This window comes from Eleginops maclovinus, chromosome 15 (assembly GCF_036324505.1).
Source record: "Eleginops maclovinus isolate JMC-PN-2008 ecotype Puerto Natales chromosome 15, JC_Emac_rtc_rv5, whole genome shotgun sequence".
NCBI classification, from domain to species: Eukaryota; Metazoa; Chordata; class Actinopteri; order Perciformes; family Eleginopidae; genus Eleginops; species Eleginops maclovinus.
In genome coordinates this window covers 17,320,776-17,347,927 of record NC_086363.1, presented here as the reverse complement: position 1 = coordinate 17,347,927, position 27,152 = coordinate 17,320,776, and the positions used below count along the sequence as shown (strand labels likewise).

General features: G+C 41.2%; 1 protein-coding gene across 4 annotated transcripts; it reads left to right on the top strand.

The window, feature by feature from the left end:
- Positions 1-1,887: 1,887 nt before the first annotated feature.
- On the top strand, positions 1,888-27,124 carry hmbox1b (homeobox containing 1 b). 4 transcript variants are annotated; one of them, XR_010167510.1, is made up of 11 exons: positions 1,888-2,215; positions 4,362-5,027; positions 12,355-12,440; positions 16,990-17,100; positions 18,431-18,584; positions 18,814-18,896; positions 19,639-19,734; positions 19,866-19,918; positions 20,572-20,666; positions 21,369-21,452; positions 22,372-22,485. XR_010167510.1 is itself a non-coding variant. In XM_063902162.1 (10 exons), the coding sequence occupies exons 2-10, from the start codon at positions 4,369-4,371 to the stop codon at positions 22,513-22,515; spliced, it is 1,512 nt and encodes a 503-aa protein (XP_063758232.1). In that variant the 5' UTR covers positions 1,892-2,215; positions 4,365-4,368; the 3' UTR covers positions 22,516-27,124. The 4 variants fall into 4 exon arrangements, 3 of the variants coding, with proteins under 3 accessions (XP_063758232.1, XP_063758231.1, XP_063758234.1); XM_063902162.1 differs by lacking the exon at positions 19,866-19,918 and having other exon boundaries at positions 1,892-2,215; positions 4,365-5,027; positions 22,372-27,124; XM_063902161.1 differs by lacking the exon at positions 19,866-19,918 and having other exon boundaries at positions 1,894-2,215; positions 22,372-27,124.
- Positions 27,125-27,152: the final 28 nt, after the last annotated feature.

Sequence of the window (27,152 nt, the reverse complement as noted above, 5' to 3'; positions counted from 1 at the left end):
TGTGGCTCTCCCTGCTAAGTGAAAGCTATAATGTGTCTCATATAGATGACTGTAAATATCGCATCATAAGCACCCTGTATGGTTCCATTATGCATTATTCATGACTGTTCAGTCACAGACAACTGCTCTAACAACATTAATATTCATCACCTTCTATTGTGCAATACAAATGTTTCAAAATGCCTCTGACTACTTAACACCTCCACTGTGTTAGATTAGGACTAACTGTCTCATTCAAAAGCACTTTGACTGGGTAGAGCAGGAATGAACTGTGGAATGTTGCAAGGTGATTTAAAAAAAGATCCTCTACAAGTGCACGTAAGGAAGGGAAGAACACTTTGCACGGTTCGGATTTTCACAGCATGACATCTGGATCAAACAGCATGAGGGGATTTATCCATACGGTTTTACCTGACACTAAAACTCCTTCCTCTTTAAAAAAAAAGTTAAACTCATAATAATGTGCTGTCACCAAACCTGGTTTTCTGGAGTAAATGAGGAGTATGTCTATAACTGCAACACCTCTGCTGAGGCAAAGCAGGTGCAGGCTGAAAGGAAGCAGAAACATCCCAGCAACAAATCTGAATGGTTAACTTAAACGGGCTGTGTTTTCAGTGGGAGAGTCTAATTGATGCACATGCTAAGTTAGCCACCTGGATCCATTTCCCCTCAGAATTAAGCCTCTTTTAATTATCCTCATTGCTGGACTTCTTCCTCGGAAACCAGCTGAGTAAACACATTGGCTCCCTGCATATCTCAAACACTAAGTACTATATGCAAATAGGTCTAGGCCTATATGTTATATAACTGTATTTCTTAGTGAAAAAAAGTAGGTGTGCTATTGGAGATGTTGCTATATATGATTGCCCAAAAGTAAAACATGATTCATATCAACAGCTGGATTACCTCTCTGAAATGAGGATGGGGTCCTCTGACAGTTATCTACTTTTTACAGTTAGAGTAATCCATTCAGATTTTTTTTCAGTTTCCTACATTAGAAACCAGTAGATTCAGAATCAGAAATCCTGTATAAGTCCCACAACAGGGACATACAATAATGACAGGGAAGGGGACAGAGTATTACAAAAAGTACAACATTTAAAATTAGTTTACTAACATATTAAATAAAAAGGCAAGCACATTAGTAATACAAATAAATATTTGAATAATACTGGCACTTCTTCTTGTATATGCATATAAAGTGGTAAATTAGCAGCCCTTATTATTCAAGATATCAAGGCTTTAATGTCATATGCACAGTAGCTACAGTTTAGTTATGACAATGAATACATTAATTCCCATGCTTCTCCATTGCAACATATAGGACATAAAACAAAATCAAATTATACAATAAAAAATGTAAATAAATACAAATAGTGCGAGAAGAAACAGAGTAGAATAGAGTAATGCAGATTATGTTGCAAGACCAATGTGCAAGTAATACAGATGAAGTAAACTATATAAAATAAATAAATACAATAAGCTAAATCATGCAGAGAATGTTGTAAGTGACCAAGTAAATGCAGGAGTCTATATACATGTAAATATATTAACGTTATCTTTTATCAGTAGTGAATAGTTATTGTTATTTTACAACAGAGTAAAATAAATAGTCACATTTGTGCAAAAATGTAGCAGTAAGTGATAACCTTTCAGATGTCATACAGTATATATTGCACATAAGTGTGATTGCACAATAGTTACAGTTTGTCTATCTTGTTCTAACACCGTTTTGAATGATTTTGAAAGTTCTAAACCAATGTGCAAATGTAACGCAGTAATCTGTTACTTCTGTCTGTTGCTGGCTGGGCCGGGTGGTACAAGTGTCCTCTGGAGAGGAGCCGCCGCTGTGGTCACATTAAAAACTGCATCCCCTTCTGTGACAACTGTAGATCAGCGAGCCTCAGCTCCACTCGCTCTTATTTCAGGGATTTGTAGTTTTTAGTGTAACGAACTCCTACGCCCGGCAGAGGCCTTTGTGAGAGTAAAACTACAGTTCCCTCAGAGCTACTCAGAGGTGTTAGTTGTCAATATGGCTGTTGTCAGACAGACAAAGCAGAGAGGCAAATAATTCGCCTCTGATTAGAAATCCTTGGAAAGGGGTCGGACAGGGCACTGTATTCATACCGCCTTACTGTTCGGCTGCAGTGAAAGACACAGCGGGTCTTTGCTCGAGTTACAAAGTTAAATGGTTAAGTGGACGATTTGAACCGAGGTAAGTCATGCACTTATCTATTTCCAACACTAAAAGTGATGTTATTAATATCAAACGCTCGCTAGCCAGCACGGCGGCTAACGTCAGCTAGTATCAGCATTGGCACGCCTAGCATGTTATGCTATCATTCTACAACCCCAGTGCTACCGAAAATAGCATAAGTTGCTAGCCGTCCTCTGTGATGCATATGGACTGTTACCTGGTATATATGCAGCAGCAGCTCTAGTGGAGATTATTTATGAGCTCGAGTGTTTCAAGCCGGCTCATTTAGCATAGGACACCGTCAGTCTGCCAAAGAAACATTTGCTAACGTTAGCTTGTGGGCAAAGGGCGTGAAGGCTGGCATCACCAGCGGCTTCCCTGCAGCGCTGAGGCGAGCGGCAGATCTGAGCTCTCGCTGCAGGGCCACAGTCAGCAAAACAAAAACACATGGACCAAAAAGATACCAGCAACTTTGGTCAGTGTTTGCACAATCTAGAAAACTACACTGCCAAAGAAACGCGTTTGATTTACACCACAGACTGTACTGGGAATATCTAATGCATCATGCATGCAATCTGTATTTAGGTAAGAAAGCTGCTTTTTTTTGTGCATGATGTAAAACTAAAAATGATTTATCTACTGTCATTTTTATTCTTGAACACTTTTGTGGGTTTTGAACCGTTCTTTAACTGACTGTTTTCAAGTGATCAAATTCCTTAGGGATGTGTGCAAAAGAAAGTTTATCATCTGTCAAAGACTGGCCAGCCTCTATTGTTCTTGACTTGTGATTCTATAGTAAAATTAAGATCAGTCAGCCTTTGTTCCCTTCTTATGGGTTGCACACCTCAAGTTTGTGTTACCTGTGACCTACAGTAAAACAGTGTAGAGCATTGATTTATATCAGGATGATTCTGTGTTCCCTTGTAGGGTGTGTTTCAAGCAGTTAAACCAGCTTTAAATTGAATAGTTAACTTTGTAAATGCTTCACCAGGATGGCTAATGATTCCAAATGCTCATATTTGCTTGCACCACACAATGTGTCTCTGTAAAAGAACACAGAATATCTGAAAGTACTGAAGAAGTAGTTAATGCATCATTTTCATATGAACAATTCAAGTTAAAGAAACCATCCCATAGTATGTTATAGTGTGCAGCTCACCCCCTGGGATGTGACAGGGTTTTGCAATGTAACTGATATTGATAATGAATTACAAGATTCCATATGGATTCCTAATGTTAACTCAAGAATTAGTTAATGTTCTGCAGTCTTAACTACCCTCTTCTACAAGTCATGTATTCCAGGGCCCTCTCAATGTGTCTTAAATGTTTGCAATTGTTCTTTTCCTTCAAATCTCGGCTTTATAGACCGCCTCAGGGTTTCATCTCATCACGGCTATATTAGTTTCCTTCACGGCGACTTAAAAACACTGCATACACTCTTTAAGCATTGAGTTTTGTCTCTGTCTTTTGCACAGCTTAGACTAACAAAGATGTAGGAAATGCCAGTGACCCCTTTTAAAGCATTTATCATATCAGCATAGGTCGCGCTGGCACAGAAGATGGAAAAATCTGCCGCAGTCTGAATCCAGTTGCATTGATTTTGAGCACAGCAAATTGCTTATGAAAAACATACAGCGTGGGTGGTGTGCAGCACCAGGGATATATTATAGCTCTTAAAGAATGGCAGTCAGAATGTTAAGATAGCATCAGCTGTCAAGGTGACTCTGGCACTCTGCGTGCGTTGCCGGCTGGTTCCCAAAAATAGCAGATTTTTATGCCCTGCCCCTCCCTCCCTCCCTTTTTCTTTCACACTATCTCTTGCTCTTGTCTTCCTTTTCTTATTTGCTGTGTCTTTATTTTCTTGCAGTTTTTCCTCCTTTTCCACCCCTCTCTTTCTACTTCACCCCTCTCTTTCTCTGCCTCACTTCTTCTTCTATATCATTCAAATGTTTCTCCTCAGCTGAACTGTGTTTCTTTTCCTACTTAATCCTCCCATTGCATCCTTTCATCTGTCTAATTTCTGCCTGACTTTGCTCCCTGCGTCTCCATCTCTCTTTGAACATCTTGAACACTCTTTCTTTAACTTCCCCCAGCGCTTCCTGTTTCCTTTCATCTCCTCCTCTCTCCACCGCCTCACAACCTGTCTGTCTTGTGTCTCCTCCAGCAGCAGGATGTCTGAGTTCAGCGAGGAGCCGCGCTTCACCATCGAGCAGATAGATCTGCTGCAGCGGCTGCGTCGCTCCGGCATGAACAAGCAGGAGATCCTGCATGCGCTCGAAACTCTGGACCGGCTGGACCGGGAGCATGGCGACAAGTTTGGCCGCCGCACATCTTCCTCCTCCTCCTCCTCGTCCTGCTACGGAGTAGGTGGGGCCAACAGCTGCACCAACAACTCTGCCTCCAACACTACTACATCACTCAACAATAACAACACTGCCTCTGCAACCACCACCTCTTCCGTGACGTGCAACGGCAACACCACCACCGGCGAGGGCGATCACTCCGCGCCCGCCGCGTCTTCCACCACCTCCAAAATCTCCACCGCCACGCAGACGCAGTTCGGCAGCGCAGGGGGGCTCTCGCCGTCTCCAAGTAACAGTTACAACACCTCCCCGCCTCCGGGACCACCGCCGCCTTCTGCCATCTTGCCCTCTCCGGTCTCACTGGTGGCTCTGACGCAGAACGGCCGGGATAGCCTAGCCGCCACACCCAACGGGAAGCTGTCTCCTCCCAGATACCCAGTGAACAGCGCGGCCGCAGCACGAGCGTTCGGGTTCGAAGCTACAGAAGAAGACCTGGACATCGACGACAAGGTGGAGGAGCTGATGAGGTGAGTAGAAACGGAGGTGAAGTGGGCTCTAAAACTTTGTTTGAGGAAACAATCTACTCAGTGTCCAACTTAAGGTTGGAGAACTAGACAGAACTGTATGTAAAGACACATTTCCATCATATCAACAAGCTTTACAAAGTCATCTCGTGGGTACAAAACACAAGAGGTGCTTAAAAAACGATATTGAAAGCTATTATTCATTGTGTTTTATTCACGCATTTTCAATTTAATGTGTCCACTTGTTTGGATTGGAGATTCCTCTTCATGGCAGTAATACCATTAACTATGAGGCAAGAAAGCACACTTTATGTCAGGGTTAATAAGACAGCACCGATGTTCAGAAAAACTGAGGTTTTATGGTTCATTCTTGTCCTTGAAAACAGCAGTTGATTAAGTTCTGGAGTTTTTCATCATGTCACACGATCTTTAAAATGTGCCTATTTGTCTTACTTAATTTTTTTCCCGAGTTTTAAAAGAGCATATTTTCTGAATCCAAAGGGAAATCATCCAAGGATAGAGTAGGATGTATGTATATTCAAATGTCTTTCTTTTTTTCTGGCATAATATCTCATGTCGAAATGTATTCTTGACATTGGAAATGGACCAGTATACTGGTGATGAAAAAGAATCATTGATTTTATAGGGTTATTTGAGCAGTGTTAATGTTAAAGTTGCGGGTCCGGGGAGGGCACAGCTGCTGGTGCGATTTGAGACAACACTTCGCTAGTGAAAAACCAACACACCAACTCCATCACAGTGCACAATATGGCAGTGCACTAAGGAGAGTATCAGAATTGAGACAGCGCTAGATTGATACTTAAATCATACTTTACACGCGCGGTGTGAACCACACCACCCTGACATGAAGCATGCAAAATATTACGCCAAATGTTCTCAATGAATGGAACTATTGTTTAGTTGTTTAGGATGTATGTACATCCTGTATTAAATAACAAAGACGGTCATAAAGACGTTCCTGTTGAGATGATCCCTAAATATCTTATGGAATGAGAAAGACGCTGTTCTGTGCTGAACTTTTTGAAAAGCCTTCAGGGTTCAAGATGACATTTCGTGAGAAGGAGAGAGGAGCAGCTTTTATAATAGCGAACCTCTGGATACATTTCATGAAATCACATACAGTGACATGAAATGACATTAAGATTGAAAGCTCCTGCTCAGTTAGATAGAGCCTCTTTTGTAAACGTTCCAAATTGAAGAAAAAAACCTTTACTAAAGTTACAGTACAAAACAATGTTTGTGATGAGCGTATTGTGTTCCCATCTAATTGAAAAGGCTTGTTGTTGTTTTACAGTAAAACATTAAGTCATTTCCTTTGGGTGTTTTGAAGGGTTTCCCCCAGAAGGGTTCTCATTTCATTTTACAGAGTGGTGCAGTGATGTCGTATTTTTGTAGGCCAACCCGGAAGTTAGCATGGCAAGGGCTCCCTCGTCACAAAGCGTTGGAATTTTCCCACTGGATTTGGAATAAAGCAGAAAAAATGTTGCCAACAAACGGTTATGATCGTGGCACAGTTTGTTCAACAGGATCATCTCAACATATAAACACCACCGTTATGCGTGAATACACTGAGCAGAAGTACAATGCTAATTTTGGGCTTTAAACAGCTATGTTCTGCGTGATGACTTTGATCGTCTCATTTACAACTTTTTAGCAAATGCAATTTAAGACACATAAAATATGTGGATCACCAGTGGGATGTTTACTGATGCATTTTATGTTGTAGGTCAAAATGTAAAAAAACGCCTAAGCTTGCGTTAACCACAGGTTTTGTTTTAAGCATTTAACCAAAAACACATAAAGAAAACTGCTGACTTCAAAAACAAGGGAACCTAAAGTGGTAAAATGTTAACTCATTACCGAGTTTTCGGACTCACTCAAGCTTGTGCTAACCACAGGTCTTATTTCAGGCATCTAAACAAAAAGAACAAGGGAACTGAAAGTGCTAAAAGGCTAACTCATTCCCTGGATTGGACACTCATTTCTTCATGACTTAATTAAGGCACACAGAGATGAGCAGTAGCAGAAAAGAAATAAACCTCATAACTATAACCTGTTTCTCTACACCCTTTCCTGTGGCAGTTTCAGTGTTCATCCTCCATCACTTTCCACATGAGAGCCACCTACTCTCTTCTTCTGAGCACTTCACACAAGAGCCCTCTCCTCCTGCCGCCTCCCCGCTGCCCTGCATGAACAGTCCCAATAAGAACAGGCATTAAGAGCTCCGGCTCTACCCTCAGCACTGCCCAAGCTGTCCCGTTGCTCATCCCCTCTGCCGCTGCATTAGATTACATGTCCTGTTTAGACAACAAGAAGTTAAGTAGCTTCCTTTCGGCGTGTAGGACTCGCTCCGCAGGGCTGCCGGGGCGTGACAGGCGCTTTCGGCTTGTCAACAATCCCACGGTGCCCTTCGGATTTTTTTCTCTCTCTCATCTAAGTGCACATTTCCGTCTCCGCAGGGGTTCGGTCTTTGAGTCGGCATCCGACAACACATCTCCCTGCTCCCTCCCTCCCTGCTGCACTTCCCACTCCTCCTCAGTCTTGTACAGCAGCTCGTGCTACATCGATTCACTTGTGTCGATACAAGCAGCGTTTTTTAAGCTCTAATTTTAGCCGCTCCGCAAGAGGCTGCCGCGGAGGATATTGACGCTGGATGTCAAGAGTCCTGGCGCATTTCAGAAATATGCTTGCGGAGCACTCGGGACTTTGATGCCCTTCTCCTCTGTGGGTTCAAAGGATGCTGTGATTCTACAGTTCAAGCCCCAGTGATATTTAAGTTGGGTGGGGGTGGGAGTTTGGTGAAAGTATGCTCTTTACGTGTGGATAAATATGCACCGACCAGTGTACACATTTGACAGGTGTTCAAAATCTGTACCAAGATTAAGCCAAGACAGTCATGAGCTGCTGGGTGTGTATGTATGTCGATGTTATTGTGTACGCACAGAGGAGGGGATTGGGCTGGAAGCCAGAAAGCAGGGTGGGTACACTGTGTGACTGCACATGTTCCCTCACCACCCTCTGTTCCTGCAAGTCTCTGCATGTTTTATTTTTCCCCCCGCTGAGGACTGAGGCATTGTAAAATGTATTTCACTCCATTTTGCCTCAATTCATTAAAATTCACGCCTTTGTGTTCCTCTGAAATGCAGCGTTGATTATGTGGGAGCCATAATAGAATAGAACAATATGCAGATAATCAAAATGCACCTTTGATTAAAATGGTTTTGTCCTGTTTAATATGGCATAATGCTGGCTCAGTACAAAATCATTTGACTGTCTGAAATGCAAACCGATTTATTAAATGCACTTTAATACTGTCAAAATGCATACAGGAGCAATTTGGGCTTAAGTATCCTGCTCAAGGACATGTTGACTACAGGGACTGGGGATCAAACTACCAATCCTACGATATGTAGCGGCCATATAACCCCCTGAAAGCGCGAAAATCTATTTAAATACTCAGCCTTTCCATCTAGTTTAAACTTTACCTTACTGAATGTATCTGTAGCCCTACCAACCACTTAGCTCAGGACAGGTTAAGTAAACCAGGACAGTACTACGAGCATGGGAGGAGCTGTGGTGGGATCTACTATAAGCTCTCCTATCTAGGGTTCTCACTTTGGTCACTAAAAGCCCTCAGGTAGCACGGCGATAGACCGTAGCTATACTGCAAAACATAGAAAATCTCCCATGCAACTCCAAATATCAGCTCTAGAGCCCCCACTCTGATTACCATCAGAAATATTCCATTAACAGAAATACCCGAACTGTACCTGAAATGATTGTCAATCTGTATACACTTTACTTTAATAACATGTCAACTTAATAACAACACATATTCCACGACTCGGTATAAAACAAAATAAATAAAAGTACCCGGGATTTTAGTCAGTTATGGTACCCTTGTTGGTGCGCAAGATCGGAGCTCATATTCCCTCCTCACGGCTGATCCATAGACGTATCTCCTCGATGAAACTAACTACTAAACTACTAAAACAATAAACCCGGACTCTGGACAACGCAGCTAAACTTGAGGCTAGCTTAGCCGTTGCTACAGTTAGCATAAAACCTCGCAGTTTTGCATAGTCTTGTGAATTTGTCACCAAATGCGTTCCACGCTCTTCTACCAGGCACTCGAACACACAACAGTACTTCTAGCTTATTTTAACATTAGTAACTCAAAATAAATAAAGACGTTTTTTCCTCCGGTATAGGGGATTATCACGCTTCCGGGTTTCAACTCATATGTCAACTTTGTGCATGTCCACTTCCGGCGCAGTTCAACAATGGCTGAAACGAAGGCTAGATATCACTGCTCTGTTCCACTTTGCAAATCGAACAAACAACGCCAACCCTACTTAAGTTTTCATGGATTCCCGACTGAATTGAGTTTAAGGAAGAAGTGGATTCAGGCGGGTCGCCTGAATGAAGGGCCAAACTTTAAAATAAAACAAGGTAGCACGTTTGATTTTAGTCGGCACTTTAGTGAATCAGACTGCACTAACGTTACAGGTAGTGCTAGCAGGCTAGCGTTAGCTAACGTGGCTAAGTCTACCAACTGGGACTGCCAAGTCAATCACTGAAATAATTAACTAATTTCATCACTAACCACAGCGAAGTTCACCAAAGAGGATGCTCTAAAAAGACCAGCAATCGCCCGACTTCGAATCCTCGTGGAAAGAGCAATACGCAGAGTCAAGGAATACCGCATCTGGGAACACTCTCCCTCTAACCTTGTCTGGGACAGTCAACCAGCTGTGGACCGTCTGCTGTGTGATGACCAACTTCTAGGGACCAATTGATTTAAAAGGCTACATCCCTGTTGAATAGTGTTTCCCCCGATCACATGCATTTAACTGTATACTGAAAACATTGTATACAATTGAATGAGAGTCATTCATCTATAATCAATTCTAAAGGTCAGTCCGTCCTGAAAGTATTCAAAAAATAATGTAAATATGTTATAACGTAGTAAATAATGTACTCAGAAAAAGGGAATTAATAAAATCTTTTATTCATTCAGTTCATTTCACATTCTGCTGAAGATACACTTTATATATGTACCAAAGAAGTACAGTTCCACCTTCTTTTTCATCTCTTCTATCATTTAATCATCCCTCCAGACTCTTTCGACTTTGAAGTCTCATTCAGTGTCTGTTATAAAATCGCACAAACTCAACCAGTTACTGCCAATTGACCTTGAACCTGCCAGTGTTATTTATGATGCTGCTTCAGATTTGCCTGACCAGTCACCATTTGTACATGTCCTGCCTCAGAAATGCTAGAGATGTCTGGGCATTTAACTTCAGCAAGCCCAAAACACAGAATGGCGCTAGGGTCATATACCCTTGCATCGGGATGGATAACAAATCCACAGCCTGAGACATTTACATTGAAATGTTTTGAATACTGTTCCAGCACCTGTGGCTCGCGTTCAAGGCCCCTTTTCATGACGGGAGTTTGGCTTACTCCCTTAAGTATCCGCCCTGCCTCATAGAACCTACTAGCTGTCACTCTAGGCTTGCGTAAAGCTTGCCATAATGGGCACTCAGACTGCTCACGTGTCTGCTCCTCTCTCAGCTGCTATCTCGTGTGTCACAGTTAAGCTGTCCAAATGGAGAAACTGTTGGGAGTTTGGGTCAAAGTTTGGAAAAGTAGTGGGAAATGTTGACCCCTCTAAAGGCAGTTTAGGGAATGTTGGTGCATCTGGTTGTTGGACATAATTTCCGCGTTTGACCACAGGAGGACACTGGTAGGACAGGGGTGAACCTCGCGGCACAGGCCCGAACCTGGAGTCGAGCATGGAGAGTTCAGACAAGCCATGCAGCACTGAGGATATTGGTGGTTGCGGCCTGAGGTTTTTCAGTCCTTTCCCAAGATACAAGACTTGCGGTTCAGGGAGGGATCCTGAAACGTAAAATTAAAAACAGTAAGTGTTAAATTATCCACACATCTCTTGCAGCTTGTTTTGGTTTTCAATTTTGATGTCAAGAGTCTTTCTGGAGAATTGCTCACTGCAGTGTTATATTTGCTACATAATCTATGTGTATAAAAGTGGCAAGATACAATTATGTATTATACGGCAGCCAACAGTATGATATTAGTTACAGTAGCATTACCTGTGTATGCTTGATAGAGTGTTAATTTGCATACACTCCTGGCGGATGGCTTTGTTTCCTAACAACCAAGTCCTGAACCGGCTCTGCATGGATCCCCTGGGAATGATATTAACAGGTGTCACGCTGGGCAGCTCACGTCGCGGCTGTAAAATAGACTGGAAGTCTATTCAATGCGGTGCAGCTCCGCGCGGCTGCAATGTTACCTTTGTCCTTGGTCGATGCCATGTTTGCAGAGAGCTTGTGCAGGCCACAGGTGGTGGTACAGCTCTCACCTGCAGAACAAAAGATAGAAGAGCAAACCAAGATTGAGGATGTGCTTGTTAACAATCAAAGGTAGACCTCTAGAACCAGTGTCACTCCAATCAACCTGCCCATGTAAACATCATCCCAGACAGCAGCCCTCACCTGCAACATGCTGTAATGGGCACTCTGGAACAACAAGGCCGCTAGATGGTTGCACAGAACCTTGCCTGCTGTACAGCTGCATGAAGTTTCTTGAAGTTCGGCTGCATCAGCTTGGAAAACCATCTACATTAAAGACACAACACTAATAATTTTAGTTGGTAAAGTTCAACTAAAATGATAATCTTGTTGCAAATGATATATAAATTTACCAGGGATGCAGTATAATTAAACTTACGGTCTTCCATCGAGTGATGAGAGATTCACTGGAAGTGGCAGTGGACAAAGATCACTGAATGCGGAGTCCTACGTATCAGCGTGATAATCCCCTATTAACTTCTCCGTACTTTGCCTCTCTCTCCTTTTCGCGCTTCTCCGACTAAGTCCCCCCTCTTCTAAACCCGGTAGGTTAGAACACTGAACTCTGATTTGTCCGCTGTATCACTATCAACAAATACAAATGTGAAGTTCAAGGACTTCTAAAACGTAGGAAATATGACAACTTAACGAATAACTGAGACTGAATGTACTCTTCTTGTAACTTAGTGGTGACGAAAAAAAACGACATGTCAATACACATATGTATAACCCTTTTCATTTCTTTATGAATGACAATGTAAACAGAAATTAGTAGGGCACTACATATCTGAATAAAATGTGGGGTGTTTTTAAATGCTGTGTGATGTTTCCCTCTGTCAAATACCTGCTATGTTCTTTACATTATGCTGCTGACAGTGTATTAAGTGCTGTAGCTGTGTTCTGACTTGTGCTATGGTGTGGTGTGTGTGCAGGAGGGACAGCAGCATGGTGAAAGAGGAGATTAAAGCGTTCCTGGGGAACAGGAGGATCTCTCAGGCAGTGGTGGCACAAGTTACCGGTTAGTAGCAATAATGACACGCTAAACTGTGATTTTGTTGCAAACATATGGACATTTTGTCCACTGCTCACATTTAGTTTGTTGTTGAATGTGCGTCCCTCCAGTTTAAATTTCGACTTTCCATGTTAAGCTGTATGAATAAATCAGAGGGAGAGGAAACAGTAATAACATGTCATCATATGTGCACATAAGGTTTGAGTTTAAATCTTTCCCTTCCTCTTTTCATTGTGTTACTACCAACTTATCTGTGAAAGCTCATTTTCTCCAGTTTCTAACTATAAATGTAAAGGATTAATCATGTGGAAGCTTCTGTGTTTGCCTAAAAACTTGAGATTTGCATAGTTTTTGTCTTTGTCATTTTTGCCCCGATCTGAAGGTCTTTGAAGCTATTTTTACAGTTAAATATCTTCTGACATATAACTCTAGAGACATGACATGTGGTTGGCACACAGACAAAATGGCAAACATGAGATCCAAAGGATTATAAGGCAAAAGATGCAATATTTTAATTACTGGCCTTTGAAAAATGCAATATTTGGTTGTTTTGCGGTCAATGGTAGTCCCTCAAGGAACATACATACGCCCAGGGCCGTAGCACCAAATTCTGGGCCCATACACAAAAAGTCCGGGCCCCCACCCCCTCAACTCACACACTCCCCCCCCCGCCCGTCTGCCAAGGGCCTTACCCCCCACCACAATGGCTATATCTAACCATTATGATTTAACCATAATTCACAAGTCTACTTAAGCTACTGTATAAGAAAACACAACCACACAAGACTGTACCCATTATATTTATTAGAGAACAAGAATGTGGCAAATCTTAAAATATAATAATAATCATAAAAGGTAACCAAACAAAACATGACTCAATACTCATTTTCATGTAAAGAAACAAAAAAGGCTCAAACAGATTTCAGAATCTTTGCACAAATATTCTGGTTTACTCTGCAGAAAATGCCCACTGACGGGTCTTCTTGCTGGCAAAATCACTGATGAGTTCCTTAAAGTCCAATGCTCTTGCCAATGTGCTTTCAATGGAGAGAAGAGCAAGACTCTTCAGTCTATCTTGGCACATGGTGGACCTCAAGTAGTTTTTAACCAGTTTCATCTTGCTGAAAGCACATTCTCCGCCAGCAACGCTTACAGGTAAGGTGCAGAGAATCCTCAATGCAATGCAGATTTCTCCAAAAATGCTCTGTAGCTGCAGGTTATATATGGCATTGAGGAGCTGAAGAGGTGACAGGTTGTGAGGAAATGTGGCTTCATGTATTATTTTTAGGTGCAAAACTTCATTCTCAAAACCAGCTGTAAGATCGTTGGGATATGTTCTTGTCAGAGTCCGGCATGATACTTTTGTTTGTTCTTCTGACATGTCAGCAAACTTCAGAATAGGTGCAAAAGTTTCACATATGTTGGCTGTGGTCTGAAATCTTGAACTCAAAGCACTGATGATGCTATCCATTGCAACAAAAAAGGTCTGGTTTCTGAATGTGTTTGCTGCATTGTCTTCATGTGTATTTTCATCTTCCCCCTCTTCATCAGGCATACGTTTCCTTTTCCGTTTCCGCTTCCCTTCACTTTGAAACTGAGTGGGGATGTCCATGCTTTGGGCTACTTGCGAGGCCTCGGCAAGAAGCAAGTCCCATTCACCCCGCAAAGCCTGCATTTCATCCTGTAGTGCTCTAATGTTTGACGCTTGAATATCCAGGGATATATTACCTGTTTGAAGAATCAGATTGCGATGTTCGATTGACTGTAGCACTTTAACCCACACAGTAAGCAAAATCACTGCATCAAAGGTGTGGAAATAGGTTTTTAAACTTTTTGCCTCCGATTTGGCATCACTTGTCAGATTGCATGTGCTTATAACACATTCCAGTGCAACCAGAATAGAGGGCAAACGAGTTGCCACAGCTTTGACAGCATCAATCTTGGCACTCCATCCAGTGTCCGAGGGACGATGAAGTGAGCATCCAGTTTCTTTCTTGAGGATTGCCCATCGCTCTGGACTGGCACTGAAGAAATTGTAGAGACGATTTACAAAGCCAAAAAATGCTGCTACCTCAGTGCTCGACTGAGCTGCATGTACACCCACCAAATTGAGTGTATGAGCGGCACACGGGGAGTACAAGGCAAATGGATTGGCTTTCAAAATATTGGCTTGCACACCTTTCACTTTTCCTGACATGTTGGCTCCATTGTCATACCCTTGCCCTCTACAATCTTCTAATGGTATGCCTCTGGCTTGCAGAACATCAAGAATCATCTCAGAAATTTCACTGCCTGTCTTTTTAAAGAAGACTTTAAATTGGCAGAATCTTTCTTTTATCTTCCAAATGTCTCCATCTTTGTATGTGTATCTCTACAGTAAAACATTCTGTTCAGTGTGTGACACGTCTGGGGTTGAGTCACATATTATGGAATAGTAGATGGCAGCTTCCCTTTCTTCCAAGATACTATTTAGCACTCGTTCGCCACAGAGATCGATGAATTCATTTTGTGTTTGAGGACTTAGATAGTGTGTTAATCTTCCCTTTTTGTGTTGCCTTATCATTTCCAAGTTGCTGTGTAAAACGTTATCATAACGGGCCAGCAACTCCAACGTACCAAGAAAATTCCCATTATGGACATCACCTAAATTGATGCCAAATGAAGGGTCACATCTAAAAGCCTCTCCAGAAGCAGCCTATTCTTTTCTATTTCCCCTTGCATCTGTTTTTGAAGATGCCCATCAACTCCACTGGCTGTCAAAAGTGAGTGCTGAAGGTTCTTCCATTTTAAATAGCACTGTTCATGGGACATGCCTGTCTCGTGCTCTGGAAGTTTTTTGTACATGTAATTCCATTTAATGTGCTCTAATGTATATCCATCCTTGCTGTTTGGGGCACTTGTGGATGGCTTTGACAGCTCATGGGAAAACAGTAGGCATGGAATGCAATAAAGAGCCTTGGCACTCTCACTGTGAATAAGCCAATCTCTTCTGATTTTCTCACGGCCATTTGGAGACTTTACATATTGAAGATATATTGGAAAGGGTCTACCCTCCATATCTGTCGGTGTCAATGTGTTGATTTTTTCTTTATTTGCCAGTGCACATACAATTATTTCCCTCTGGTGTTTATCTAACATCTCTGGCCATAATCCTGGATCTTCTGGGCAGAACTGTTCGGCTTCACCCTGACTAAGTGTTACCTCTTCTGTCCTCTATCCGTCCTCCTCTCTATCCTGAATGCAACCTTCATGTTCGCTGTCTTCTCTTTCACTATCACTTCCACCATCTTCTCTCACTTCTTCTCTATCTACATCAGGCTCTTCTGTGGGAGCATGAAGTACAATCAACATTAGTCTCTTATCAATTATTGCCAAATACACTAACACCCTGTTGCTGCAGTCATTCAAGTCAAAATAGTTTCATTTTTGCTTTCATGTTGAACTAGCTCACCTTGTCTCAAGTCTGCATCAGTGGATGATGGTGGGCTTGTTGCAGCTGCAGGACCACTTTCTGTGGCAGTTTCTGGAATGTGTTTCACAAATTATGTTTTAGCAGGCAGCTAGGATGGATGTTGGCCATTGTGTAAGCTAATATCATGACGTCTGGGAACTAGCTTATGCTATATATTAGTATTCATCATGTAGCCAGCACAATAACGGCTTAGTATTCATTTAATATTTGCTTGCTTCAAATCAGTAGCCTTCTGTTGCAATATAATGTTCACTTTATTTATCCTTTATGCCAACTTAACCAAGGCCTTATTGAAAGTGTAGCTCTTGGATAGCCTCTGCTTATTTTAGCAACGATAACGGAGGACGTATGGCACCTAATAATGCCGTTTCATCTTGTGTGTTTAAACGTTTGTGCTCACCTTTCTTTGCAAAGAAGTTCGTCAGAACTTCACATCCTTCAATTTGCCTCCTCTCCCTGTCTTTTCTCTCCTTTCTCTTTTGAGAACCAGACTTACATTTTTTACGCTCTGACATCTTGCATATCACCGACACCGAGTCACCGTAAGCGTCAAGGTGCAATTGCCAAACTCCGACCGTGTGGACTGAACCATCTTGCGCTTTTCTCAAGGGGTGTTCACAATAGTGTAGTGACAGCAGATTTGACTTTTTTGGAATAATATACCATACAATTTATAAAAACGAATACGTTAAGCTTGCATTTAGATTGATATTTATCATGAAATTTAGTTGAACAACAACAAAAAATACTTTGAAAAAAAAAATCTAAACTTCCCATGGGCCCCCCCTCTGCCTTGGGCCCCCCCACAGCTGTGGTGGTTTACCCATCAAATATAGTTTGACTCCTTTCCAAATCAAATCCTAATATCCACTTAAAAAAATCTCAAGCAAGCAGTAGAAAGAGTTTAAGTGTCCAGACAAGCGATGGAGTAAGAATAAAGTCCAATCTAAGGAGAGACAAAAACACTTCCCTCCCTCTAGTATTCCCCTCTGTCTCTTGAATTCTTTAAGGGTTGTCTACAAATTGTGCCTAAGGCTCGATGCAAAGCACTCTGTTGTAATTCGATGTCTGGCTGCTTTCCAGGCATCAGCCAGAGCAGGATCTCCCATTGGCTGCTGCAGCACGGCTCCGACCTGAGCGAGCAGAAGAAGAGGGCCTTCTACCGCTGGTACACGCTGGAGAAAACAACTCCAGGTACATCAGAGCCTCTAAACCTCGGCTCCCTCCTGACTCTGAGTGCTTGGCTTACTGAAGGAATGTGCTTTAAACTGAGACGGAGGAAAAGGCATGCAGGAAGTGTTAGGACAGAAATGAATGAAAAGGACTTTTGGTTTATAAAGATTCCTACATAAACACAGTAACAGGAATTAAGTTCAGAAAATGAATAAATATAGAACTATGATAAAAACAATATAAGTTGGCAAAAGTCTGTCAAGTGATTAAAAAAAAATATATATAATTCAAATGCCCCCTTTTATACACTGCTTGTGCTGTTAGAAAGTACAGTTTTGAGTTAGAGAAAACATAATTTGGGGGCTTTTGTAAGTGAATATTAATATGTGATTCATTCAGATTATTAATAACAAAGCATGTCATTTATTGGAATATTTTCTCCTACTTTTTAACCCATAGTTGTGCTTTTTTTTAAACCATCTGTCAAACAAATCAGAGTGTGCAGGGAACAAATGTAACATTAGGTTTGTCTTGCAGTAGTTCCATGTTAGATTTGGTTTATTTGAGAAGGACATGCAGTCAAAAGATGAGTGTGTGGTCTTACACAATCTCACTGTGAATGGTTAACAGCAAGAACACCAGGCCTCCTGCTGGCTCCAGTCCTGCGTGTACATATGTATGCGCTGTCTCAGCCTATAGCCAGACAGCAGACATCCCACGCCTCGTCCTCTGCGGCACGCTCCTGGTGGAGCCCTGCCAACAGCCACAGTGGAAACTGCTTTATGCTATTTATGTCCAGACGGAGCCCGGCCCAGCCCAACACAGGCTGCACACACACACACACACACAAAGATATACAAACACGCACACACACATACGAACACGCACTCCATCACTGCTGCAGAGATAGTGATGTCCCGCTCATCCTGGTCTGATAACCCGCACTGTTGCTGGGCGACCCAGTTAGGACTGGTTCACAATGCATGTGTCAGATGAGGTAATGATACTGAAGGATACGGCTAACAAGAATGTGGCTTACTTAATGAGTTTCACTGCAAATTAAAGCTTTTGTGATTTCTTTTCTGCTGTGGTCATGATTCGGGACGAGGCAAGCGCGGTCTTTGTCAGCACTATCTGCTCGAGTTTATAATCAGAATGTAATGTATTGTAAGATTTGCAAAAGAGCTTTCTCGTATGCATTTTCCTAAAGGGATGTGCTCAGTTCATCTGTAAAAACAGCCAATACACACATTATTACGGAGTTTTCCCAGACTTCCAGTGGCTAAAACACACCAGCAGACTTCAGGCTCCTGAGGCTGATTGTATCGAGACTCGAAACTCCCCCCCACAGGTGCCACTCTGAACATGCGGCCTGCTCCGTTACCTCTGGAGGATATGGAGTGGAGGCAAACCCCACCACCTATCAACACTGCCCCCGGAACGTTCCGCCTGCGCCGAGGGAGTCGCTTCACCTGGAGAAAAGAATGCCTGGCCGTGATGGAGAGGTGAGTGCAGGAAAAAGCAGAAGAAAAATTATAAACGGGAGTTTGTTTCATAACTTCTCCCTTATTTCCACACGGAGTTCAGGCAATATTGCAACCTGTGCAAAGAAAGGTCTAGACAATCAGCGTGTGACTCGTCATACTCTCTACAGCATACATAAGTCCCGTTCGTTGACATTGTCCTTGTGTCGGGAAACTAATTGAATCAGTGCGTCTCTCCGTCTATTTATAGCTACTTCAACGACAACCAGTACCCGGATGAGGCCAAGCGGGAGGAGATAGCAAACGCCTGCAATGCTGTTATTCAGAAGCCAGGTAAAGCACTGAAAACAGGAATCGGTGTGCATGAGTGTGAGAGTGATTCAGTGAAAACACGTTGTCTGCATTTGATATTCACTCACTTACATAATGATAATAGCTTTGACATGGCGGCATCTGCAGATGCTGAGTCTTGGCTGCTTTTTAATTTAAATTATGGCTTTATTTTATGTTTTTATTCTTGTTAACTATTCAGAGAAGTCTTGCAAAAAATCATATTCTCCTGAGTATAATGGGAATATTATTTATTATATTTGCTTGTGACAAATATTCTTATATCTTTGTTCTGAATATTTCCATAGAAATAGTCCCTAACAACCTATCTATCTGTCAGCCAGCCATGCATATTTTTACATTTCATTTGGTATAAACAGAAGTGTTACAGGGCTGAGAGAATATCATCATAGAACAATAATTCTGAGACCGATTAGGAAAAATGCTCATTATTCCCTTGTTGCATTTTACCAAACCAAATTTCGTGCTCTCTTAAGACCAGATCATTTTGGATATTATTTTTCTTGGACTCGATGTGTGTTTTAAAGCCAAAACGTCTGCGTATATCGTGTGATATCACAGATTTAAAACCCTTATTGGTTATCAAACAAAATCATTTATATAAGCAGAAATAAAAGTGGTATTCACACCTTGACCAGATAGATAATAGACTCCAAAAAAATAATGTTCCAACATCAATGTGAGACGGATCTGAGTGATCCGAGTGTCTGGTTGTGTGTTCCAGGGAAGAAGCTGTCCGATCTGGAGAGGGTCACCTCCCTGAAAGTTTACAACTGGTTCGCCAACCGCCGCAAAGAGATCAAGAGACGGGCCAACATTGGTAATGTGGCTTGGGGGGTGGGATGTTAGATAAGAAATGTAAAAACCTTTTATAACATTTCGCATTTCTCATGCTCATAATTCATTCATTCAGTCACCTTTAATGAGCTCAATGTTTGTTAACCCATTTAGGCCTAAAACGCCTGGAAAAAATGCCTGTAAAACCTTTGGGCGATTTTAGAATAGTAAGTCACCTGATATCTGTATCTCACACAGCTGCTGTTTCATTTCTATTTTCCTGCTTTAACATTGATGCATTTTGGACTTGTAAAAATGATCCTGCTAGTCCAAGGTCAATTTATCCATTACTTACATAATATACCATAAAACTAATATTTTGACCACTTTATCATTACTTTTAGCCTAATATTATCACCATTTATCCATATGTTAATACATCCAAATCATTTTCCCTTTAATTTCAGCTTTCAATATCAAGTGTTTATCCATTCCATGTTAGCTTTTTATTGAAACTACTTTTCATGCATGTGGGAGAGAAACTCCGCCTAGAGGGAACTGGGATTTTAGTCTTTGCAGACCATTTACATGCACAAAAACCTGTACAAACACACTACAGGAAAGGGATAACCCAAAAAGCATCATAGGGCCATATTAAGTATATATTCCCAGTTAAATAGATTGAGTGAATGGCAGCGCTGTTGAATTACAAAAAAAATTACAAAATCTTTTACAGTTTCACTATTTAGATGCTGCACAATCCGTCCACGTACCCCTGGTTGGGAATTAAAATTAGAAGTATCTGAATCTATAACGTTTGTACTGAAGGATACTTTCAGTGATCAATCATAAGTCTAACAATTCATCCTCTTCCTCCAAGAAGCCACAATCCTGGAGAGTCATGGAATAGACGTCCAGAGTCCGGGGGGACACTCCAACAGCGACGACATCGACGGAAACGACTTATCAGAGCAGGTAGAGCGTGATAATGGATCCCAAAAGACGCATAAAACCAGATTTATGATCCAGACAGTACTGTTAACAACTGATTCAAGAGAGGGAGGTCACTTCTTGTTCTACAGCTTCATGGCGTCATGTATTGCTTGTTTTATTCCTATATTTTTTTTCTCTGTTTTTATGGATTAGCCACTTGCTAACCATTCACATCCATCCTTCCACACCCAAGGCTCATTCTAATGATCATTCATTCAGTCATTAGTTATACGTGATCATGCATTTTACATCTTTCTTCCGCTAACTTAGCTGATCAGTTTCCCTGTCTTTGGTTAAAGTTGTTTTATTAAGTAAAGGTTGTCTGGATCCTGTTCTCAAATTATCTCAAAAAGGAGAAACTACAAAAAAATCTAACTGTAGTTTTGTTTATGATCTAAGAATTATAGCTTAACATGTTTGGCCCAAGGCATATTAATTAACAACAGCTTACCTTCTGCTAATTTTTTCTGGTAACCATTTGAAACTAAACTGGAGTAACGCATTGTTGAGACTCCTGAAGTGAGAGCCAGTTACAGTTGGCCACTCCAGCTAATAAGTAACATTGTCTGTTTAGCACCTAGTGAAGTGTGAAAGTCAATCAGAATACTACCAAAGGTTTCATCTAATAAGCTTGAGTTTGTTAGAACTAAACCGAGCTAAATGTGTCCTTTTTATTTCCTCCAGGCATTTGACCTGCCCTATTTTGACAAGAGACCTCTCAGCCGACCTTTTGGCCTTTACCGCCTGGAGCCCACCTCGCCAACACAGGTACCTCCACACAGAAGCACGACAATATCTTTAAAACGCAGCAGAATAACCTGGGTTTTTACAACTGTGCTAACCTCTTTTTGAGCATTTTAGTAATGATGCTGGATATCCTGGTTACGGTGGTAGTAGGGAGCACCGCTTTCAAGTGTAGTCCAAAAAGAGGGTGGGGGAAACTCACAGTCCAATCACACAGGTTAAGAGTTGTCCCTCTCCCACAATACAACTCTTTAAAGATCTGTCTGAAAACAACTAATCACGTATCTATTGCATAAAAATAATACTCATTTTCTAATTCACATCCAATTGGGACACAGTACGGGTTACTACTGTAGGTGGTTAGCTTGTTAGCCGTACATGCTAACCATTGCATATTACATTAGAGCCAATAAAGGCACTTTCTTCACATTTTTTCATTTTGTAAAACCTGAATGAATATGTAGCTGGCCTAGAATGATAAAACGCCACGAATACACCAGGGTTTTTTCTACAAAAATATAGTATGGTTACGGCCCCGCCCACTTTCAGTCAAAAATAATGCATTAGAGCGAAGCGGAAAATAATAGTGTCTTCATGGCTGAGTCATATATTGCACCTCAAACAACAAATAAATCTAGAGTTCCGGTTTCTTTACTTCCTCTACAGAAAAAAGGAGAGTAAAAGAAACTAATTCAGAAATCTCAGTTTCAGTGTACGCCTGCTGCCTGCCACTCGTCCACCGGCAGACCCACCGGACATCCATCCCCTATTTTTCTCCGTAAAATCAAAGCTGTCTCTGTCGTCTGACGAGACATTTAATACAATTTTCATATTTCTGGAGTATTTACAGTTTTTAACGAACAGAAATATGTACAAAAGTATACTTACTGCTGTTTGATCCGTTCACCACTGACCTTGTCCTTAATGTCCCTCTCCGCGTCAGGAGGACGGCGCGGCGCACATCGAGCACCAGGACCCCATCTCGCTGGCTGTGGAGATGGCTGCTGTCAACCACACCATCCTGGCCCTGTCCAGAACCGGGGGGGTCCCAAACGACATCAAGACGGAGTCCCTGGAGGACGAATGAACTGCACAGGAAAGCGGAAGAGAAATGACTGTCAAAGAAAGGAGGAGAAAAAACAGGGAGATAAAAAAACAAACAAACATAGACCAAAATAATGTTACTTAGTAAATCTGGATCCGTCCCCCCCTCTCAGCTTCCCTCCTCCAACACAGTCAATGTAAACAGTAATCCCCCCCCCCCTACCTAATGTATTGACACAGCTGGAGGAAATGGGTCTCCTAAAGTGTTCCACGGAAAGAAGATAAAGGGGGGAACCCAGGCCTTCAACCCCTGAATCAGTGACCCTCATCTGGGATTGTATCTCCCTTCTCCCCCCTCACAGGATACCTCTCCTCTTACTCCCCCGTGCTTCCCTCTCCAGCCTGGTTGTCTGAGCCGATCCTCAGTCTATATCACCTCAGCGTCAACCTCAAGAAAAAAAAAACAACGTGTACTGTATATATATAATATATATATGGTTCTTATGGTTCTCAGTCACACTCTACCTACCTGCGTAACCCTCAGATTATCCTCTTCATTGTGCAGTTCATCGGAAGAGCGACTTCCAGCAGCTGTCTGGGGAAAGATGGAGGGAGAGAGGTTCCTCCTCCCCCTCTCTGGAAGGATAATCAGAAGCATACAGTTGCTGTCTTACACCCTCATTTCTTAGTGGAGTGGCTTTTTACATGAGCCGCTGTTGGATGAAAACCTCTAAAAAGAAGTAGCCTTAATTTCATACAGGAAACTACACCTTTACTTTTTGCAGTAAACACCTCGTTTTTTCCCTGAAACTACCACACACTTTTTAGTATGCATACAAACTGTAAAGGTTTATATCCAACAGCAGCAGTGGTTTCTTTCACCTGCGTTTATACTTTTTTTTTTTGCCTAGATGGCGACTGGATCTACAATCATTTAGCCTCCCAGTGACACTACTGTTCAGAACTCGAGGGTATGAAGGTTAATTTAGGTTCAATGTGATAATCAAGCAAATGTAAGCTATTTAATAAGGGGAACTGTGCTTTGTTTTCATCCATGCCAAAGGAAAAGATGCTTGGAGCTAAAAGCTTAAAGGCTAAACTACTGTAGGACTGATCTTTAAAAAATGGTGTTCATCCAAAGCGATTTCTGCTAGCTCCTTTGGCGCACGTAGGGCATTTCCTAGCTCGGTGAAGCCTCTGGAGCTAGCGCACCGTCGTACGTGGTTCTGACACTACAGCAGACCTGTGTGGGGAAAGATAGGTATTAGCAGCCACACATATAACGATAAATTACCCCTAAGCTATTTACTACTTGTTCTGTGAAGCTGCCTCTTTATTATAACAGAAAGAATGTGCTTTCAGAGATTTTTTTAAAACATCAAATTAGACTAAATCCACACTGGAAATGGTTTAGAATATCAAAAGAGGCGATTTAAGTTTTTATTTAATCTATATAGCCTCAAAGGCAAAAGCACCACGGAATCAAAGATATAGGAAGTGGTTGTATTGGAAATACATTTTCCACTTTTTTGCGCCGGGTTTAAGTTTTCCAAAACCATCAATCAACCAAGATAATCATCATGCCATAAGAAGAGACAAAGTGCTGTCTTTCTTAAGGCTAAAGTCTCTTAGTTCTCACTTCATGTTGAGTATTATCTCTTTTTAAAGTCCAAGATTGATAAATGGAAACGATTAAAATATAGTTTGAGCAGAATTCAATGTGAGGATTGATACTGCCCTCATGTCTGTACGCTGAACATGAAACTGAAGCCAGGAGACCGTTAGCTTAGCTTAGCCTAGCATGAAGACTGCTCGAATGTGCTATAGCTAGCAGTCTTCATGCTAGGATAAGCTATAGCTCACTGCTAGGTTAAAGCACATTAATTAACTCAGTTTATTTTGTGTTACTACAGCCATACAACAATATAAGTAAAAACAAAACAAGTCGTGGTGTTACAGATGGTTACACGCTGAAGTAACTTTTTATTCTTTTGCTGGAGCTATAACCGAGCCAAGCTACCCAGTTTATTTGCTAGGCTAAACATTTTTTATCGAAGGTTAGATTAGCATATAGACACCTTCTCTATTTAGCTTCATATTCAGCTTCATGTTTAGCGTACAGCCATGAGAGTGGTAATTTCTTTTCTGTTTTCGCCCAGCAAGTATTTAAAAAGGTCAATGTCAAACGTGTTGTTTAAAGGAACACATGCCTTAGTGATGGTTTTGGAGGACTGGGGAAATATTCTACTTAGCGGGATTAAACTCAGCAGTTAGCTAGTTATACGCACATGTAATATTATGTTTAAATAGGCAAATATGGACGTTAATGCTTTTAAATAATCTAGTATCTGGATCCTGCTTGTAGAATATCTCCCAGCCCTGGGCTCTAGTTTAGTATAGCTCTATTTAAATTATCGCTTCTCTATGTACGAAGCTGCGATTACAGTGACTTGGTACTAGGAACTGTGTTTCAAAAAGAAAGGGTTGAAAGATAAAACCAATATGTATTTATACTCATTTTTTATGGTAATGTACAAAAAAGAATGACATATGTTTTCAATTGAAACATGCTTATATTGTTAAGCTCATCCTGCATTTAAATTTCTCCTGAATCATTTTTTCCATAATCATTTAAATTTAGTTTTATTTGTGTCATCCCTCATTTGACTGAACAACAGTCTCCCTGTTTGTGTCTGAGCTAGTAAGCTAATTTGTGAAAGATGAAAAACGATGCACCTTATTTTTTAAAACAGAATCGCCATTAATGAAAGTTAAAATGTAACCTTCCCTTCCTTGGGCCTTCCTTTTTAAAATTGCAAATGTCCGAAACATTATTATGGGGCTGGTGGGAAACACATTCCTTTACAGCTGCTCCACACCTTATATTAAATCCAGCCACCGTTTGTGCTGTTTTCACTTTAAAATAACGCCACATCAAACTCCATAGTGAAATGTTTTAACATTGATCTTCCTCTGGCAAAGTGTATAACTGACAAAAATGAATTAAAGAAATAGATACATTTCAAATGAATATATAGCTTCAAGTTATATACATTACAATGCTGAGTTTCCTCTTGTACTATTGCTATACTGTTGAAGTTATACTTAATAGTGCAATTGCTGTTAAAACTTTACAGTACAGGTGGTTATTGCTCATTATCTCCAATATTGAAACTAGCGACAAAAGAGCTGTTCCTAGCAATTCATTGGTCGTGCTTCATTTAATGTTTGAGGGACGTTTCTAGATTGTCACCCTAGGTTATCGAAAGCGTTAAAAAACTGCCAAACTAACGCATAGAGAGCGTTATCATCTATACATGACCACATTGTCGAAGGCGATTGGGATTGCATAAACGTTATTAGGGGTCCCCGAAATACAGTTTGTACACAACGCACTAGAAATAAATATGTCTTGTAGATCTAAAAATACTTTAAAAAAATAATAAAATCAAAGAATAGGCACATATGCGCACAGATATTCTATCCCTTTTTTTTCGTGAAATAATACAATAAAATTGTGTTTGAATTGTGCTATTTGGTGAAATGTGTTCCATATTTGGAACTGTAACACAACTCAAATCAGATTTTGACTAGAAAAGTACACAGAACAGTTTACTGGGTGTCTATGCCTGACCACTGCTGGCATTCTTTGCTAGACTGAATACAAACCACAATTGTCTTAACTTTAAACTCTGGACAAGAACTGTCCCTAATTCCTAGGTCAATATTCAAAACTGAAGCAGTTGTTGATCGATTGCAACTAAGAGGATTCAATGACAGTCCATAAAATACAGTTTTCAAAAATGTTAACTAAAAGAGGTCATAAATGAGCACAACATATGAGGATACTGGCTGCAGTAGAATGCCAGATTAGCGACAGACAGACACCTGAATGGTAACGCCTGCAGATAGTAGGTGAGCTGGTATCTGGACTCTTAATGAACCTTTTTCTCTATGGAGTTTGGTGTGTCACTCTCCCCTTATAAATAATATTGAGTGTCTTGAATGAGTTGTGCGTGGAAGGAAAAGACTACAACTGCATTTAGAGATTATTCTCTCACTATAAGACACTTTTCAATGAGTTGCCTTAGTGTCTGAGAGATGCCACGGCCCAATTAGCAAGTACAAGTTTTAATCCAGCAGTATTTTATGTGAGCCTGACAGAAATGTTGATGGGGCGGAAGAAAGAACCCTCAGGTGCTTAAAAAGATTTTGTGCTCTTCCAAGAGAAAACTGGAAGCAGATGAATCTTTAATTACAAACTGAAATCTGAAACGGGCTTTCCCCCAACCCAATGTGGTGCGTTCTCCGGTGGTAGTGCTTTTACTTTGAAAGGGTTTCCTCGTGGTGTCAGGGTCAACACGTCTACATGTCCTCCTGTGTCCCCAGTGAAAACACCACCCACCTCATCCCAGTATAGCTCTGCTAAGAGGACTGAATGCTGTTGTACCAAGCTCAAATCTAGTTATGTTCAAAATTACTGTATTGCCCATTTCAGAATTTAGTGCCTTTTTTGGACAGTAGACTGTTCTGTAATTAAGATGTAGTATATATACATTTTTTTGTACAGTTTCTTTGTTCATTTTTTTAACTTGTGTTTATTTTAGTATGATATATATATAATGTACAAGAGAATAAAGCTATATCAATGAGACTTTCTATGTGTTGCTATCTTATGAG

Coding starts and splice junctions, on each gene's coding strand:
- hmbox1b (XM_063902162.1), top strand. CDS start 4,369: ATGTCTGAGTTCAGCGAGGAGCCGCGCTTCACCATCGAGCAGATAGAT. Junction 5,028..12,354: donor AAGGTGGAGGAGCTGATGAG/GTGAGTAGAAAC, acceptor GTGTGTGTGCAG/GAGGGACAGCAGCATGGTGA. Junction 17,101..18,430: donor GCTGGAGAAAACAACTCCAG/GTACATCAGAGC, acceptor TCCCCCCCACAG/GTGCCACTCTGAACATGCGG.